Genomic DNA, 18,496 nt, shown 5'->3' on the forward strand with positions numbered 1-18,496 from the left:
AAAACCCAGCCCTCTTCCCCTTCTGAAGGAGGCTGTTACAGAGTTCAAAGCCAGCTATCAGTTTTCCATGAGCTACAATAAGCTCACACCACCTAGCCAACTATCTTCCTTGGGTCCTGGTGCTGACAGTCATCTGCCAGCTGAGGCTTTGTGCACTGCCATGTTTGCATCAGCCCAGAAGGACTAGGTGTTTGCTTCAAAGGTTCTCCTTGCAGAGACCAGCTGTGGGACCACTCCAAAGACTTTTCATGTTTTCTTCTATCTAGGCAAGTTTACCTGACCAAAGAAAGCTAGTGGAGCCTGGAGGTGCAGAAGCTGCTGAATTTTCATTTTCTCACTCCCAAGAACTGCTGCCAAGGCCTGCTTGTATTTGTGGGCTTTTATGCTGAGCTGTGTGGGCAGCCTTCAAACAGCTGGATAGCCACACTGTGTGTCTGGATTTAATAGAACCACCGATCCTGCTGCACACACCTTTTTGTGCACTTTCACCTTCAGGCAGGCTGGGATTTTGCTATTGCTTCCCATAACCCATAAATGCAAACATCAAACACCCTTGCTGATTAATGAACCACGATCAATCAAAATCAATATTCACTTTGCATTTAACCACAGGAGCAAAATAGCAAGACCCGAAGCATTCAGCTTTCATGAGGTCGTAGGTTCACAAAAGAATTCTTCCATTATTCACCCTATCTGTAAAGAAAATAGATGATGAGTTTTTGACGCCGCTGTTCTTAGAGTAAGGGGCTCAAGATGGTATTACATCAGACTGACATGTTGTGTCATTGGGGCTAACCAAGGGGGATCTTAGTGCTGTAACAAAACCTCTTTGATGGTCACATGCAGGCACACTCACGAAGGAAGGTATATTTGTGAAACAATGCGAGGCTGCACAGTCAGAGATGCTGCCTCTAGTGAAGAGCAGCTGTACCGGGTCAGTGTGTGAGCAAAATGCCACCTGAGGAGTCTCATGGGCAGAGCTTTCAGTTACAGCAAGCATGACTGCAACAGCTCCCCTTCTGCTCTCCTCTCTGCTCGCCTTGAAGGTGTTGCTTATAGGAACCAGAGGAAAAATAATTATCCCATCTATCTGTGCAAGTTCCTCAGTCTTTCCTCTTGTGGTTCGGTGTTTCTTCCATTATGCCAATATGCTGGTATCAGGACTGTCTCTCAAGCAGCTTGGCAGAAGACAGATCTTGTTCCTACGTCCCACCAAACGAACATTTGTGATAGAAGTGACTAAAAGTTTCATCTGAAACCGAATCTGAAGTGAAAGGTTCTCTCTCTGCTCACCCAGGTGACCCTACGTGCTCTTGCTGACACAAATTAGCAAAGTAAAAGTAAGTTGCTGTGACCTCTGATGAGACAAATTCTCCTATCCTGGCTTAGCTGCTGTAGGCTTTGATCAAAAAAATTATTTCATTAAAACAAATGAGGCTTTTTGACAAGGCTGCTATGACTCTTTTTTTATTTTCTCAGAAGATTTATTTTTTCTTACCCTGTGGTAATTGCTTGAAACAGTAGAGAACTCTCTTGTCACCCTGCTGCTTCTGAAGTAGGCTTATCTTTCTGAGTGCAGAACACAGGCAAGGGACAGGGCAGTTAGTTTATGAAAAAAAAAATCACTGATTTATATAATTATTCATTAAAAGAAATATATATATTATAGTGTCTATTATACCCTGTGCGGTTGTGTGCCTCACTAGAAAACTCTTAAGTGACCTTTCATTTAAGTATTACTGACTGAAGTGAAGGTAATGCCTGGCAGGCCATTATTTGATGCAAAGCTACAAAAGCAAAATGTACTGCTGTTACCCTTTAGAGAATGTTAGCCCCTGGCCAAATATCAAAAAACTGCTAGTGCTACTTCAAAAGCATGCTAGGAGATGCTTAGAGGCAATTTTCCCATGTTTGTTATTTCAAGTCTCACTTAAATTCATTAGATTCTGCTGCATGTTCCTGATAATCTATGTAAATGTCGCTGTGATGGGAGGATTTAGACTGACCTCAGGTGAGAAACAAGGAACATCAGTTCTCAGAAGCCCAAAACCTTAAGTAGTAGACAGTGGAGGAATAAAAATGCAGATGATATGGTGTACTGGAAATTTGGGCAAAAGGTTGTGCAGTGGAAGAAGCAAAGCAATGAAATTCTGAGCCATGCAAATGTATTCTTAGCTTTGTAAAATCCTTGAAACTCTTCGTAATCTTCTGATTCTGGATCCCTTTGGCCTGATTAGAAAAGGCCATTCTTCTTTGCAGATTCATTTATGGTCAGGGAATTGGACTGTGGGGTTCTTAACTGGGGAATAGTGCAGTGTGCTGTGAAAGTGGCTTTACCATGGTATGATGAGCTATGTAAAGCAATTGCCCATTAGGGAGGCCAGTTACATCTCATAAAGTGAACATCAAGATTGCTGAGGGGAAGGGAAGCCTTTATGGGCCCTATGGCATGATTTGTTGGACCGGACTGTGGAAACTTCTTACTTCCAGAGAAGCTTAAATTTAGAAGGCATGTCAGTCCCATGGAGGGTTTTCCTTCATGGGTGTGGACAGCTTTCCCACTGAGGAAAGCTATCCAAATGAGCAGCTGCACATATTTGATCACAATTTTCCAAGCAATGATAGCATTGATTATTGTATTGATAATAACCAGCTCCAGTCACCTTTCCTTTAGCTGACGGGGCTGGCATAACCCTGCTAGATGGGGTCAGGGAGGACAAGGACTTGACTTCACACAGAGTTAAGCTGAGTGCCCTTACATGGAAAGTCCGTTTTGAGTTTTCTTAACTCAGGGCAATACTATGTGAACTTGGACTTAGGAAGGTGGCAGAGCTGCCCAGGAATGTGATGCAAATGACTGGTTCAGTTCGGGGTGAGGCTGGAGTTGTCTGTCCTATCAGTGCTGCACTGGCCTATGCATTGCAGCATCGCGGATATTTGAAGCTCTGCAGGAGGCGGGTGGATGTCCTGCACAGCAGCTGACAAGGGCCTCATGCCCCAGAAACAATCAGGCACTCTGTCTCAGAGAAGAAATCATTATGCCTCATTATAGCATGTACCTTGGGGACAGCATGTGCCACTGTATCTATGTAGGTCAGAACAGTTTAATATTGCTCTAAGTGTTTGGGTATGCCAGTGTGTTACAAGAGGCTTAAAATCCTATTTAAAACTGGTTTAGTAAGCAGACATCTTGATGTAACTTTTCAGTTCTAGGGTTTATAAAGCTGTTGAATTAACTGCAGTATTTCCTTCTGCCATGTATTTCCAGTGCTCTGGTAGTGATTCAGAGAATGAGTGAAGAAGGTCTTAACCAAAGCATGGCATGGCAATTTAATTCCCATCCAAATAATGGGCTGGGTGCATTTTGTCAGTCTCTGAGGAAAAGAGGATCTGTGCAATTGCGAGTGGATGTAAGGAGACAGAAATTGGTGGTTATAGTCAATAAAAAGAAATACTGGGACTTGGACCTATAGCAGCAATATCATCCTGGTGTCATCCAGCTCCAGTAAATGGGTTTGGAAACAGAATTCTGAATGTTTAAGAGACGTGGATCTGCATGAGCATCCATCGCTTCATCCTATGTATGTTCACATTAAGGAAAATCATTTGCATTTAATACAGACTTTGAAAATTGCCAAAAAGATGTTAATTTCCCAGCTCTGTTCACTATGCAGCCCTGTTCCTCTGGGCTGCTCCAACGCTGCTTGTTGCGATGAATTCTGCTTATGCCAGCTGGAAACCGAATCTCTGCTGCAACATACAGAGTAATTGGCTTTGAATCTCCTACCTAAAACTGAAAAATGAGCAAGCCTTTCTGCACTAGGCTCTGGTTTTGTGGCTGTTGCCAATAGCTCCTTTTATAAAAGAGCACCACGGGGAATTGGCCTGGGTACAGTGCTTGGATACCTGTCAAAGCTTACCCTCCTCCCCCACCTACCCTCTTTTCACTCACCCACTGTTAGTATCTGCCCTCCTCAGTCCTCCATCCTTCCAAACCCAGAGCTGCTCACTGAACTGTGATTATTGATTCCTTACTTCCACCTTCTCAAATGTTTTTCTGCTTTATGATCATGAATCAAAATGCTGCACAATGCACACACATCCATGCATTATCTCTGCTGCTTAATGCATACACCATACATGAGATGACTGTTAATGCTCCAGTAGGTGAAACTGTGACAAGTGGAAAAAGCAGCAGAGTGCCTAAATGTACATTAGCATTAACTACCTGGTAAGTATACTCCTCTCCAAGGATTAAGATTCTTTGCCTGTTTTATTGGTACTGTAAGAACATTTCTTAAGGAAAACTGTTTCACAATAGCCATTGCCTTAGTGTGGTCACATTTCATGAAATCTGAGGACTTAAAATCTGTTCCAAGTAATACTGATCTTACTCCTAGAGGTGATGTTTTAAGAACTGGCCTTGTGTAATGGCCTACCTCACACATTTGGTGAGGGATTATGGTGAGTGACAGTGGGTGGAAAAGATACACCTCAGCTCCTGCATGGTGCATGAGAGCTCCTCACACCATTGCTGTATCAACAGGAATCTTTCATCTGAGCTTCCCACCACAAAATGCACAAATGTAAAATATGCAAAATACATTCATATTTTCTAGCAGATATTTCAAATCAATTATAACTACAAAAGCTGATGTAATGGTGAGAGATTAAAAAAAAAACAAACCACCAAACCAAACAAAAGTCAACAGTCTTTTCCTGGCACTGAAGACATAGTACAGGTGAAAGAAAGCACATTCCTGGGCAACAATTGCTCATGACTCTGACATGCAGAGCACTGACACAACACCAGCACCACCTGAATACTGACATCAACACATGAAACAACAGGCAGCCATAGTGGCCAGCTCACTGTTTCACGCTGAAACATCTCCTGCTCTCAAAGTCACTGTTGGATTGATAAAGCTTATCATAACTCTTGCATATATCAACATCTTCTTGAACTATTGGAAAATCAGAGTAAGCTAATTTCAGTGTTACCTACCAGATCTCCAGCCCCGCTCTGTGTGTGTCATGGCATACCAGGAGTGTCTTCTACTACAAGTGAAGTCCAAAAGTGAAGCAACCACCTCACTTCAAAGAACTGATAAACCAAACATAACACTCTACTTTTATTTTCTGCTAATAGCCTCTGATACTATCTTGTGTCTAAAAACAGATCACCGAATTTTTTTTTGAAAAAAAAAAAGATAAATTTGGCTGTAGACAATCCGTGCCATGAAGAGCTCCCACAAATGCTTACAAATACTTAAATAGCTGTGTTATAACAAACAAATATTCCTTTTGCATGACAGCTCATTCATAAATGTGGTTATACCATTTTGCATCATATTTAGCTAAGCAAGCTCAGTATTCAGCAAATTATTGCCAACTCCACCAGCACTCTGTATTTTCTAGTCTTAATAGGAAACCTGCTTGAAGTCTGAAGTCATCATTCCTGTTACCTTGTGTGAAAGCAGAAAGTCATGTCTTGCATAGATGGATTTAATACAGATGGCAGAAATTAATTGTATTGCCTGAGGTTGGGTGACTCTTGGTCATTATGCAGTTGACCATTTGGCAATGTGTTCACCATGCTCTGCGTCCCCAAACCAAACAGAATAACCTGGGCAAAGCTGGTGAACCCAATGCATGAAAATAGAAATCCCAAAAAGCAGAAGTAGCTTTTCAGCAGACATATTCACAGCCCCAGCTGTAGCCAAGCATTGTCAATAAGTTGAATGTCAGGTGTTTTTTAATTCGGAAAGCTTGATGCATTTCCACAGTCAGGTTAAGACATCAATGTACCCCGTAACAGACGATTTCTGATCCTGTGCTGCTAACTCCCATGCTTACTCTACATAAGCATTAAGAAACTGATCCAAGTTAAAACTAACCAATTTTGCCAAAAGTACAACCTGTACTATACATCAGTACCCAACAGAGTCAGCTGAGCAGCCAAATCAGTATCAGCGCTAACAGGGCCTAAGAGAGTAAGTAGATGGGACCAGTCCAAATTGGTTTTACTGATAGGCCTTAGAAGTACTTGTACTAATCATTAGCAGAGCCAGGACAACATTTTCAATACGCTTTAATATCACAGCCACTGTATACGGATCTACAGTCAGGACTGCATCGTTATTATTTGGGATGTTAAATACAATTAAATATTTGTCAATTTATTAATTGAGTAGTGCACATTTTAAAATAATTTGTAGCTGATTTAGTAATGTTAAGTGATGAGGTGCACGCTTATGGGCACTTTGCTTCATGTCATGAATACAGTGAAAGAAAATAGCTTTTCTTCTTGGGAAATACTGAAGAGCACATGCGATTCTTCTCCATCACATAAGCTTAAAATATGGTCACCAAAATGCCATTTTAAAATCTGCAAATATTTCATAAGATAGAACATCAAGAGTAAGGAGGATGTTTTACTGTATTTGGTCAATTTTTAAGGAAACTAGCCAGAGCTATACATTCACAGTGATGATTCAGTATGGCTTATGCTTAAGAGAGTGTTACTTGCTCGAGTTCATGATAACTTCCAGTTACTTTGGCTTATTGCAACTATGCACAGAGGTTGCTCCTAATCACCTAACAGCAAACACTGAAAGAACCATATAAAATTTACCTGTTGCTACTTTAATACAGAGATTTTTGCCAGCAGGAAATGGTCAAATTTTTATTAAGTCTCATTCTGGGGAATCTTGCTCACTGCTTGGCAATTCACTCATCCAGTATCTCTTAGCTTCCCAGCGGCACATGTTGCATGTGTCATCAGTCTTCAGGCAGGTGTACTTCTTCAAAAGTAGTGCTGAGCTGATTATAATTTTTACATCTTCTGTTAGTAGAATAGTTTTATAGGGAAGTTGCAGCCTGTGGATGCAACCAGCATGTTTCTATAGACTTAGTAGAAAAGAAGCATCAAATTCTTATCCCAAATCCTGAGCCTTTAATGTCTTACTGTGAAACTGTTTTATGCCCTGATGTAGCTGTTTGTGCTCATGGAATTGCAATGTACCACTAAATATGCAATTTAGTCCAGATTTCATTGTTCTATCATGTTAACAACTGCTTTTAAGGAATAAGAAAATGCTGAGGAGAGGCCTCTTCCATTGGACTTTTTTCACAAATACAAAAACCTAATAAACTTTCTTTGGTAAACCCTATGCTGCTTCCTAGTAGTTTCAGAAGGGGACATAGTACTTTTTTATTTTTTAAAGGCATATAAAGAAATTAAAGTAAATTCATTAAGTCTTTTGAGTGGCATGCACACAGATCTTCAGAGAAGATAGAGATCAGGAAATACAATTAAGTGCTGAAGATCTACAGAATCCTTATAAAGCTCTAAAAGTAACTATCTTTTCTCTAGGAAGGGGTCCTATTCATACACATACACACAAAATAGGAATAGCTTTAAAAATTAGACTTTGAAAATCAACATTGTATTCAATTAACTCTTCCCCTCACCACAGGGGAAACAAACAAACATAGCTGAAAAAAAAAGAGAAAAGGAATACTGAAATCAGAATAACTGTGTTGTGATGAAACATGTACTTGGTAAGAAGGTGTTATTATGTATATAGGGCAAGATTTCCTAACAGTTTTCTGGATCTGAAGGGTGGGATGTTTTTGGTATATCAAATCATGTCAGAATACAGTGCTAGTTGGGACCAAGACTATGTTCAGAGACTTGGTTGCTAATGCAGCAGCTTCTCACTTAAAATTTTAAAAAGGCATAAAACAGGTGAATTGACTCATACAACTGTTTTAGGCAGCTAAACACACTAAAGACTAAGTGTACACATGTTGGCTGCTTCTTTGAGAGATCAAACCCTTTTATTTTTATAGATGGTTATACTAAAACATCTGCTCTTCAATAAACACCTTTATGGATAGTACTAAGCTTCTACAACCTCAGTAATTAAAGAAAAGCACCCTCCAGTTGATCGATACCTCATGGCTTTACCCTTTAGAACCATCCTTTTTCCTCAGATGGCAACTAAGATCTTGCCATGACCTAAAGAATTAATGATCCATCTTTAAAACAATTCAGCATGAAGTCTGAAGTAGTAAATCGGTGCTCAAGGACTTAACTTTGAGAGTGTAAAATATAAAAATTAATTGAGTCAAATACGGAGTAGACAATATTGTGCCTTGAAGATATATTTAATGCAGATACGCATATTACAATGACTAGTTGTATGATTAAGTCTTCTGCTGATCACCACAGTAACTGGAAATATGATCAAGAAAGTAACGCACATACCAGCTGCAGTCAAAAGGAAAGCAAGCCTGTATATGAAGGTTTCAAATATGTTTTTTGATAAACCTTCCCTTGAAGATCCTTGCAGAAGCCCTTGGTATACACACTGAATCAAGGCAACAAAACTATCAATAAAATTATGGGTTAATTCACTTGGCAACAAAAGGGTCTAGTGGTATGAAAAAACCCTCAAGGCTGCAAATTACTTATCAACACCTCAAATTTGTCTGTAGGCTGCAAGTGTTTTTCTAACGCTAATGCAAGTTATGAAAAAGAAAAAGGATAGGCCACCAACTGAAAGAAAACATTTATTGAATCAAAGTCAATACTTTCCTTTTAATATCTACAAGCCAACACTGAACTGACTTTATTCAAGAATGAACACAATGTACAAATTATGTCTGTTATAAAAATATGTCAATTTTTTTTTTCCTGGCTATTGAGCTGAAAACATTTTGACAAGTGCAAGATATGTTTGGCAAGCAAATTTAAGCCGCTATTACCAGTGACAAAGCTCAAATAATTTCATAACCAAAGTGTAGTTAAGACTCATTGATAAAGTGGCACTGGACATGTTGATCACTGGAAAAAAAACCCAAACAACTCACTGCATTGCCACATGTTTATGCACCCAGACAATTGAACATCTTGATCTTCTGTCATGACAAATCAGTACCTTTATCAGTGAAGACTATCCAACCTAATTCAAACTATTCAACCAGACAACTGACACCTGCCACTGGAGGAAAACTGAGAGAAGGCAAACTACCTCCATGGCCCTGCATTTTCTAAGTTCTTTGCAAACTGTGAGAGCAGAGTTGGTAGGTTTATACATGTTTAAATCAACCTGACAGCTGTTGCAAAGTGAAATCAGGGAAAGGATGGAAAAAGAATAAAGAATCATTTATGATGGCAATCTGTATTTATGAATACATGCGTGTACGTGTATAAAAATGGATTTGACTAGGCTCAGTTATGCTTTATTTGTTTGGATGGGTTTTTTCAACCACATAAAAATTTAACTCAACCAGGACTCAATCATTGACTTCGCTCAAACCACCAACAAGGAGGAAAAAAAGGGACAATCTACAGCAATAATCTGAAAACAGTGCAATATTAAAATACAATTTCACAACATGTGAAAGAAACATGCTTTGGAACCTGAGCAAAAGGCGTTTTACTGACTTAGTAAAAAGTCACCCTGTATGTTGTTTTAATCGGCATCTGTTCTGCCAGGTTAGTATGTTGCTCTCAGCAACTTCCATGGCCCCTAAACATTTAGTACACAGAAACTGCCAACTACTTAGAGAGGTCTACTAAACTTTTCAGCTAATATTGCAGGCAGTCTGACATGCTGTTGCTGGAAACGAACATACAGCCCAGAATTAAGAAAAATGGTAAAAAGAAAAAAGAGCAGCCAAACATGATGCTTTTCTTTTCTTTTCTTTTTAAATAGACTAAAGTGTTTCCACAACACTTAGATACGGTACTACACTGATTTACAGTCTTCAGATCAGCTCTTTCAAAATAAATATACCGAACATTTACAACAAATGCCTCATGAATGCAAGCTCTCTCTTTATTATTTCAAGACCAGCTGGATAAAAACTAAAATAAAGACATAACTCTGAAGCAGCTAAGTTACAAGTCCTTTTTCAGGAACAGGCATGACTTGGTGCCACAGCAAAGCTTCTCACCAGTCTGCAGTAGGCAAGTTTTTTTTCTCCTAGCACCAAGCAGGCCACCATACAAAGCAACTTCACAAAGCATGCAGTCATCTACTCTGCTGATTTTGTATGAAATAATCACTTGTGCTTGCAGGTCCCAGACCTTTCAAAGATGGGTACGAACAACAGATGACTGAAGACATTAATGGAAACTCACTCATTTCTAAATTACTTGAGTGAAGAAAAGATTTAAAGACTAAAAAGCAATCAAATGTTGTGCATTAATATTTCTGAGGGATGAGGGAATATAAGGTTGGTGCTTTAACTTGCCTTAAGGTAAACAAAAAGCTAAAACCAATCCTAAACAGCTCTATGTCCATGATACTGGTAGAGGCCAATGTGTGCATGCCACCAAAAGGCACGGTTGGACCAATCTGATAAATGGCATCATCAGAGCAGAACAGCAAATCTTCACTGGAGTAATCACAAAGGGTGAACAATGAGCCATCACTTCTCTTGTCATAAGCACAGAAAGCAGTCACCAAGGCAAAAGAGGGGACACAGGGAAGAAGATACAGGAACTCACATAAACCTGGAAGACAGAAAACACAGTAAACAGAGTTTGAACATTCTGAGTGACCGTTTTACTACTGTAATGTTGCTATTAATTAACACCACACATATTATACTTAAATGGATATAACTGTTGCAAAAATGGTATACTAATCATATAAAAAAATTCTTCTGAAATTTATTACATAACTAACTTTACTTGCAAAGATTTGCCTACGTTACTGTCTTAGGTATAAAACATACAAACAGACTGATGCAGTCAGGACAATCTCTTGTTCATTGGGCAAAAAAAATAACATCTCTACATGATATTGAATTTTTTACTTAGAAATGCATTTTAAAATTGGGCATCGTAAAGACACAGCTATTTATAGGGAGCTAATTACAAAGTAGTATGATTTATTTTCCTACTACTCTAACAGTAGCTAAAAAGCAGCATGCAGTACTTACTGGAAGGGTTTCCCGAAGGCTATCCTGCCTTTGTATCCACAAGCTGCATCTGAACATTTGCAGACATGCCACCTCCATAGCCTCCCTTGGACTGCATTTGATTCTGAATTGAGCTGACCTGAAGACAAAATGGAAAGGGAGGAAGAGAAAATAAGAATGGCACCAAATGCTTCTGATTGCATTTATTGTTTAGGTTTGGTTCTGAAGTGCTCCTGTACCATTAAAGCTACATTACTTTTGCATGAGAACATCTGCAGTGTAGGTTTGATTAAATTTTTACTTCTGCAGGCAGCTGAACAAGTGAGATGGAAGAACTAGTGCTGAGGCAGAAGTTCTTCCTCTCTCCTGAAGAAAACTAGCTGATTCAGGCTTTTACTGACCCGCTTGATTACTTGAGAAAAAATTGATCAAATTTCTTACTGGTATCCCACTCCACTCCATCTGACAAGCTATAATTTATCTTATTATATGGAAAGTGTTCTTTGCCAAGTATGATAAACCAGAAGTGGATATGTTAAAAATAGAACAGACAACTTACAAAATATCTGGACAGTATCTCCACTGAATGGCTAACTTCACATGATTAAAAAAGGACTCTCTAAACCAAAAACAAGCTTTTGGTTTGTGGAAGGTTTTTTATTTATCTATTTATGTAACAGCATACACTGCTTTCCTTAATTGCTACTATTCTTTTCAATGGCAGGGCCATTAATATTTAAATCATACTTAATCTATCAACATCCCTGGAAGCAACTTATTTGAAGGTATTTTTAGCATGGTTCAAATAAATACGTAAAGGACATCATCCCTCCCCACCCCCAAGACATGCACATCCCCCTATGGCTTTCATTGCCTTTATCGAAAAAAAGGAAGGGAACCCATAGTTCTTTCCTGCTTGTGTTGCATGAGTCAAAATAATAATCTCCAAGTGCCTGCAGGAAGACAACTCCAACCTCAAAGGTTTGGCCTTTTTCTCTCTGCACCCCAGAGCATAAATAACAAGTATACAATGAGTACAAAATAACAGTCATTCAAGGCTACAGCTTCTGAAACTGAACTTGCAGTAAAGTCTATGCCTGCAGGGCACTGCTTGCAATTAGTACAGGTGTGTTCCTTCAAAGAGACCTTAAAACATCACTAGAAAGCTGTATTAAAACAGCACTGGAGTAATATTTTCAAGTAGATTGTACAGTATTTTCCCGGTTAAAAAGACAAAATAAATATATTATTTTCCACAGTAAAGTAAAACACACGCACACACACAAAATCAGCATAACTCCATCTTACAGAGTTTCTCAAACTCATGTGAAAAGAGAGCTCGATTTAGGATCTTTGTCTTCAATAGTATGGCATATTGCAGTGCTGCACATAAGACCTTATTTTTATGTATTTAAGCAGTGTAATGTAAAGCCATTTACTACCTTGGCACCTTGCTCAAATAAGTAATACAGCTGCAGCAAAGCAATGTTATAGTTACATTTTTCTTCAAGGAAAAGTGTTCAGAGCCAATGCTGTAGTGGGGCTGACATCAGAGACTACAAAGTCAGTAAGGAAGTGTGGAGAAATGCAACCACATTCATACAGTGGTGTTTAAGAACTTTTGCATTTCACTGAGCTCATAGTTTTCTTCACCAAGCATCTTCTGTTGCTCTTTGGAATAAAAGGAGTTTGAATTTAATCTTTTTTTCTCTCAGAAAATAATCAGTCTACATGTAAATGTATTCACAAGAATGACTTGAGGATGGCATTAATTTCAACTGAATGAACTCTGCCTCTAGTGAAAAAGAGCTAGAAAAACATCTCCAGGCCATGTCACTTGCCAGCCTGACAACTTGCCTACATTACTTTAAAATTCTGAAGAACAGCAAATCAACACAAATTGCCAAGCTACAGTGTAAATTTTTACGAGCACTTCTTTTAAAGGTTAGAATAATTTCTCTGGTGCTTGAGTCACACATATAGATGTTTGTATTAGTGGGTAAGGAAATATCAATCTAAAACGCAGAGGCTGTTAACACCTGAAGCAAAGAGAATGCAGCAAATTAAACTTGACTGCTTTACCAGTTCAGTAGCTATTTTGTATATGAAAACTTATATAGGAGATATACAATGTTAAGAACACCGAGCAAAATGCAGGTCTAACAACTGTGCGATTATAAGGCGGTATTCTTTGTGAAGCATTGTCCTTTTGAGACAGTGCAAGAACAAGCACCATGAAATGAAATTATTTTTTTTTCTTTCTAAAAGATGACATTGCCTTCCTTTGATCATACATAACAGCAAGGTTCTTCTCTCCTATGTCTAATTTAGATAGAATAAGTATTTAGAGATTTTGGAAGGGGAAGAGATTCCACCAATTAAAGATCACACAATCTGTTGTGCTACGTATCTATCTCATTAATTTCCTCCTTTCTTTTTTTTTCCTTTCCCTCCCTTTCAAAACTAGGATATAGCACAGATGGTCCCTTGAGAAAGAAGACAAGGGAAAACTAAGAAAAGGACAGAATAAATGAATTCGAAGGCTAAACTGAGGAATATGAAGCAGAAGAAGAAAGTGAAATTTCTCCATGGAATATGAAGGTAAAATAAGAAAGTGATGGGAATGAGAAAGAAATAGTGCACAAAGGGCTTCTACTGTTTAAGCGTACCTTTAAAAAAAGGAGCAAGGTGCTCTACAGGAGGCAAACAAAAAGCAAAATATTTCAGTAGTCAAAACTACTGTCCTCAGAATCATAAGGACATGTAGTGAAGAACAATGCTGATGAAAATAGGCACAGATCAGACAGTGGATGAAGATTCAAACTTATATGGGAAACGCTAAAGAAAATGCAGGAGGTCTTCCTAAAGTATTCAAAAGAGAAAAGAGACCAGGAGGTTCATGATGGAGGATTATGTCCACACTATAAAGGAAATTAAGCCCCAGAAATACAGGTGGAATTTAAACACTGTAATCTTTGAGTTTACGCTGTGAGGAATTAACAAGGACACTGGATACAATATTACCCCAGTAAGTCACCACAGAAGAAAGAGGAAAATAAGCAGTGTGAAAAAGTAGAGATTTTTGCTTCTGAAGAGAGTCGGGGGGGGAAAGGGTTATTTTTTGCATATAGATCCTTTCTATCTGGGATCAGAAAAATCACTCTGGCCAATGATGCAGCACATTATCCAAATTAAAAAAAAAAAAAAAAGTGAGAGAAAGAGACAGCCATTTATGAGCATTCAAAATCAAAAAGTCTATATAGAGGGACAATAATGATTATATACTATCCAGAGATAAACTGGATATTATGCACGTCAGAGGTGATGGCAAGCAGGGTTAAAGTCTGAGGTTAAAGAGACAAGCGTCAGGCAACCACCACAAACCTCAAGAGGCAGCTCAGCTGTGAGAATGAGGAAGGTTCTCACAGGAAGGACAACAAACGTTTAAAAAGCAAAAAGCCACACTTTACACAAACAAAAAAACCCCCAGAAATAAAGAGTTTATAATGGCTTTAAATATTAATGTAATATATTGCATTAAGTAAGTAATTGGCTTTAACTCAATTTTATCCAGTTGAAGCTGTGTTTGCCCACTTAACTTGCTTACACAGGTTTTAGTAGATGTCACTTCCACTTCCACAACACTATCATGTTGTTTCTGGGAAAACGTATCATATTGTTTGTCATGTCAGATTTTCTAGCTTTGCCCATCCTCAACATGTACTGAGTTTAAAAAGTTTTTGTTTGATTTCAATAAGCTGTAAACTAGTTGAAACTACACATGACCTCACCTGACTACATTAAAATTATCTCCTTCCTTTACAGCTCTGCTCTGTACTCTGATACCTCTGACAGAATTATTTCTTCTCCTTTGTCAATAAGTTATTTCTCATCACTTTCATCTCAAAACATTTTTTTTTCCTTTAAAGAGGATTGTTAAGGTCATTAAGTATTTTTCATCATTACCTACATAAAACCCTTTTCTAGATTGCATAGTGTTGACCTTAAACACAGATTGACATTGTGCATAAATACAAAGTTGTACAAAAGAAATCTATCTTCATAAGCCAATTTTCAGTATCTATCTTAGCCTCTGTTTTTTACTTTCAGAGAGACAAAAATATTTATTGCTCCTGTCATCTACAGGAAGCCACAAAACCTTGCCTGTGACATCACTGCTTGCCCTGGAAATAATTCACCCTGCAAATATGGCTACAGAAGACAGAAAAACCTCAACAAGGATATCCAAAAATATTTGTGTGCACCATAGACCAAGGCAAGTTAGAGTTTTACATGAACTATACTTAAAGCAGCTTAAAAGATTTTAAGGTGAGAAACCTAGTCAATTATAAGATACTTTTAAAAGTTTTCTCTGAAATACTCTAGTATATTTTAAAATATACCTCTATTTTAGTTCATACATGCCATCAGAATGAATTTTTTAAAAGTATTCTACTCATACCCTGTGCAATTTATACAGCATCTACTATGTATTGTCAATAAACACAGGAATTTAAAAAATGGTATACCATAATCCTGAATACAAATGTTTAGTACTTGGAAATAAGATACTAGTACGCTGGTCTTCAGTTTTAAGCAGATTCTTTCTTAGAGTTGACTGCTTCAGCCACGATATACATACACAGTGTTCCTGTATTCCAAGATGAAATACTCTTCATCTGCTCATGCTTACCGAATTCATTCCACTGAACAGGTCTCCTGATCCTACATGAGCTGTGTGAACAAAGTTTGTTGGCTCCCCAATCATGCTTCGGTCAATCCGCCGTCGTCTTTTCTGAAAGGAAGGTAAAGAAACCTTCTAACTGAGAGTCCTCAAACAGGCAAAAACAATGTGTGTCATAAATGTAAGAGTTAATTGTCCACAGGGTTTTTCATACACCATGATATTTTCATAGAGTCAACAAGCAGACTCCAAATTCCCAGGTTAACCAAGACATTGGTAATACTGTCCTCTGTTTTTACTCAGAGCATCTATAGCATAGCATTAGACCAACACTGATACCACTGCTAACATCTAGACCAATAAGATCTTTGTAAATTACTTTACTGCATTCCATGGTTGCAATATTTGAAAGGTTTTATACAGTAACTTCTGCCTATATTTGTATTTAAAGCATGACGTGACAGATGATATTTGAGGTTTAGTCATTCAAAAAAAGAATTAAGGATCAAAGACCATCAGTACAGTCTATGAAACCTTGAACTTAACAGAATTTCTGATTTGCATGCCATGGGACTTTCTGTCACTATCTGTAATATACTTCACTTCACAATGCCTTGAGTTTGATCAGGGTTAATCACAGACATGTCTTTGCTGAAACCTGTACACACAGACAACTTCCAGTCTGCATGGTTGCAGAGTGTGAGCTGAAGGGGTGCAGTCTGAGAGTACACCAGGATGCCAGAACGGGGACTCTGATTCCTGTGCCTCCCCTTTCTTAGCATCACAGCTTTATTTTTTTGTTAATGTAATAATACACAAATGAAAAACTGGAGGCAGTAAGGACTTCCTCTAATTGAAGCTGCTTTGGTTGTCTGCCTCTGGCTAAGCATTGCCTCTAAAGGAACAAAACAAAAAATCCCATCCTCGTTTCTTAGGGCAGAGCCAGGGAGCCTACACAGAGCAAACCATACAGTGTGCAGTCACCAGATCCTGTATTTTAAAGAAGAAACAACAGCCATGAAGCACATTATGAATATCTCAATTCAAGGTGTGTCATCCAAAATATAGCGTAATAACTAAGAAACTATTTGAGCTGAATTAAAAACTTCCCATCATCTTCAAGTCCACTCAGTCTCATTTTTAAAAGGATCTCCATTTCCAACCTGCAATGAAACCCAAAGACCACTCAGAATCAAGACACAAAGGTATATGGGCTAGCTGCTACTGAAACACAGCTACAGATTACATCTTTGTGAATCAGAGCCCACAGCTATGAGTATACATCCTGGGGGCTAGCCAGCAAGTACAAACACATTTAATCCTTTCTGGTACCTTTTCCCTATTACTAAAACCAGATTTCAGTATGTTTCAGTACCTTACTGCATCATATTAATAGCTTGGGTGAAACAACAGAACAAAATGACGCAATCTGTTCTAAAACTATTAGTGAACTCCCTACTCCCAACAAATTTGACAAAATCAACCAAATAAAATAATCATAGCTATAAAAACATCTTCCTGTAGTTTAAGGGCTTTCACAGAGAAAATGTTTATGGAAATCAATCAAGATTTCTCAATTACAGAAAAACATTAGTAGAGTTCATAAAGCCATAAAAAGCCACAACAGAATCTATTACCATGTCCCACCAATGCATTAATATGTCAAACTGGAATTCAAGCTCATTTATGCACATAGCAAACAATTTCTTAACTTATGCATGATATCAGCTAGTAAAGCATATGTGACTAACTTGGGAGGACAGACCCCATACCAGGCTTATGCTGCCACTGGATGAGAACTGCTCATCTGATGTGTTCAGGATGAGGAGCACCTCCACCAGGTGTGATGATCATTTTAAATGCACGTTGCTGTATTTACACAATATAGAATTGTAATATGCTGTGACTCTGACACAGAAAGAAGCTCTAGAGAGCTGTAGCACACCACGCCAATTAGAACATTTAAAATTGTTTCAGGTCTGCAGTAGTTAGCCCTCTCCCCCTTTAAAAAAAAACACAACAAAACCAAAACCAGCCAAAGTCAGATACATTTATATTTCTAAACAATATATCCATGGTCTCTCAGTTTTAGCAGAGTTTTGAAATGCAGCGTTTTGATGCAGAGAAAACGTAGAAAATCTCAGAGCTTTTGGAATTTGTTTTAATCATTTCGCAAAAAACCAAACTCCTTCTTTGGGCGACTCAAGTTATTTTGCTCCTTTAGTGGTTGCTAAGATCACTGGCATGCCAGTAACAGAATTAGAGTGCTGCATCTTGTGAATTACTGTAAATGATTCTCCCTTAATCATCAGCTAGTCAAATGGTAACCACCAGTCCAAGTGAATTGCCATCAAATCCTCTTTCTTATCTCAAGCAAGTTTCTTATCAGAGGCCATCACCAGTTACACCAGGGCATGTGCCCACACGTGATCTCCTTGAAGCAATGGAACAACATTTAAATGCTCTGCTATATTAAGACCATAAAGTATTTCACTCTGAAAGCAAATCTTTGTGTTTTTTTGCTGCAGAAGCATTTGGTTTGCATTTACATCAGTGTTTCAACTTGGCTCATGGGCATGCTTTTGAAGCAACTTTGCCAGTCCCTATTTACAATGCTTCAATTTAAATTTCAGAGCGATCTTGGAGTGTACAAATTGGACTTCTTTTGGGTGAAGCTGAACGGGAAGACTTGCTGATGCACTCTTACTGCTAACAGACATTGAGGCTAATGGACCAGGAAAGCCGGTCTGAAGCAGGCTGCAAAAAGAGATCTAATGCATATCATGGCTCCCCAACACCAACTTTTCTGCTCCAGTGCATGGCTGCTCCTACCAAGATGTGTCACTTCTGTAGACAACTTCAGCAAGAACCAGT

The 18,496-nt window shown here is 38.5% G+C and overlaps 1 protein-coding gene across 2 annotated transcripts in view; it reads right to left on the bottom strand.

The window, feature by feature from the left end:
* Positions 1 to 8,564: 8,564 nt before the first annotated feature.
* The window catches only part of CDC42SE2 (CDC42 small effector 2), an 87,818-nt gene continuing 77,886 nt past the window's right edge, over positions 8,565 to 18,496 (bottom strand). For both annotated transcript variants that reach the window (XM_080362413.1, XM_080362414.1), the window contains 3 exons: positions 15,632 to 15,733; positions 10,960 to 11,077; positions 8,565 to 10,528 (listed from right to left, as the gene is read on the bottom strand). In XM_080362413.1, the coding sequence (XP_080218539.1) occupies positions 10,979 to 11,077; positions 15,632 to 15,733 (201 nt within the window). In that variant the 3' untranslated portion in view covers positions 8,565 to 10,528; positions 10,960 to 10,978. The remainder of the gene's footprint in view (positions 10,529 to 10,959; positions 11,078 to 15,631; positions 15,734 to 18,496) is intronic.

Source organism: Nesoenas mayeri (genome assembly GCF_963082525.1).
Source record: "Nesoenas mayeri genome assembly, chromosome: Z".
Lineage (NCBI taxonomy): Eukaryota > Metazoa > Chordata > Aves > Columbiformes > Columbidae > Nesoenas > Nesoenas mayeri.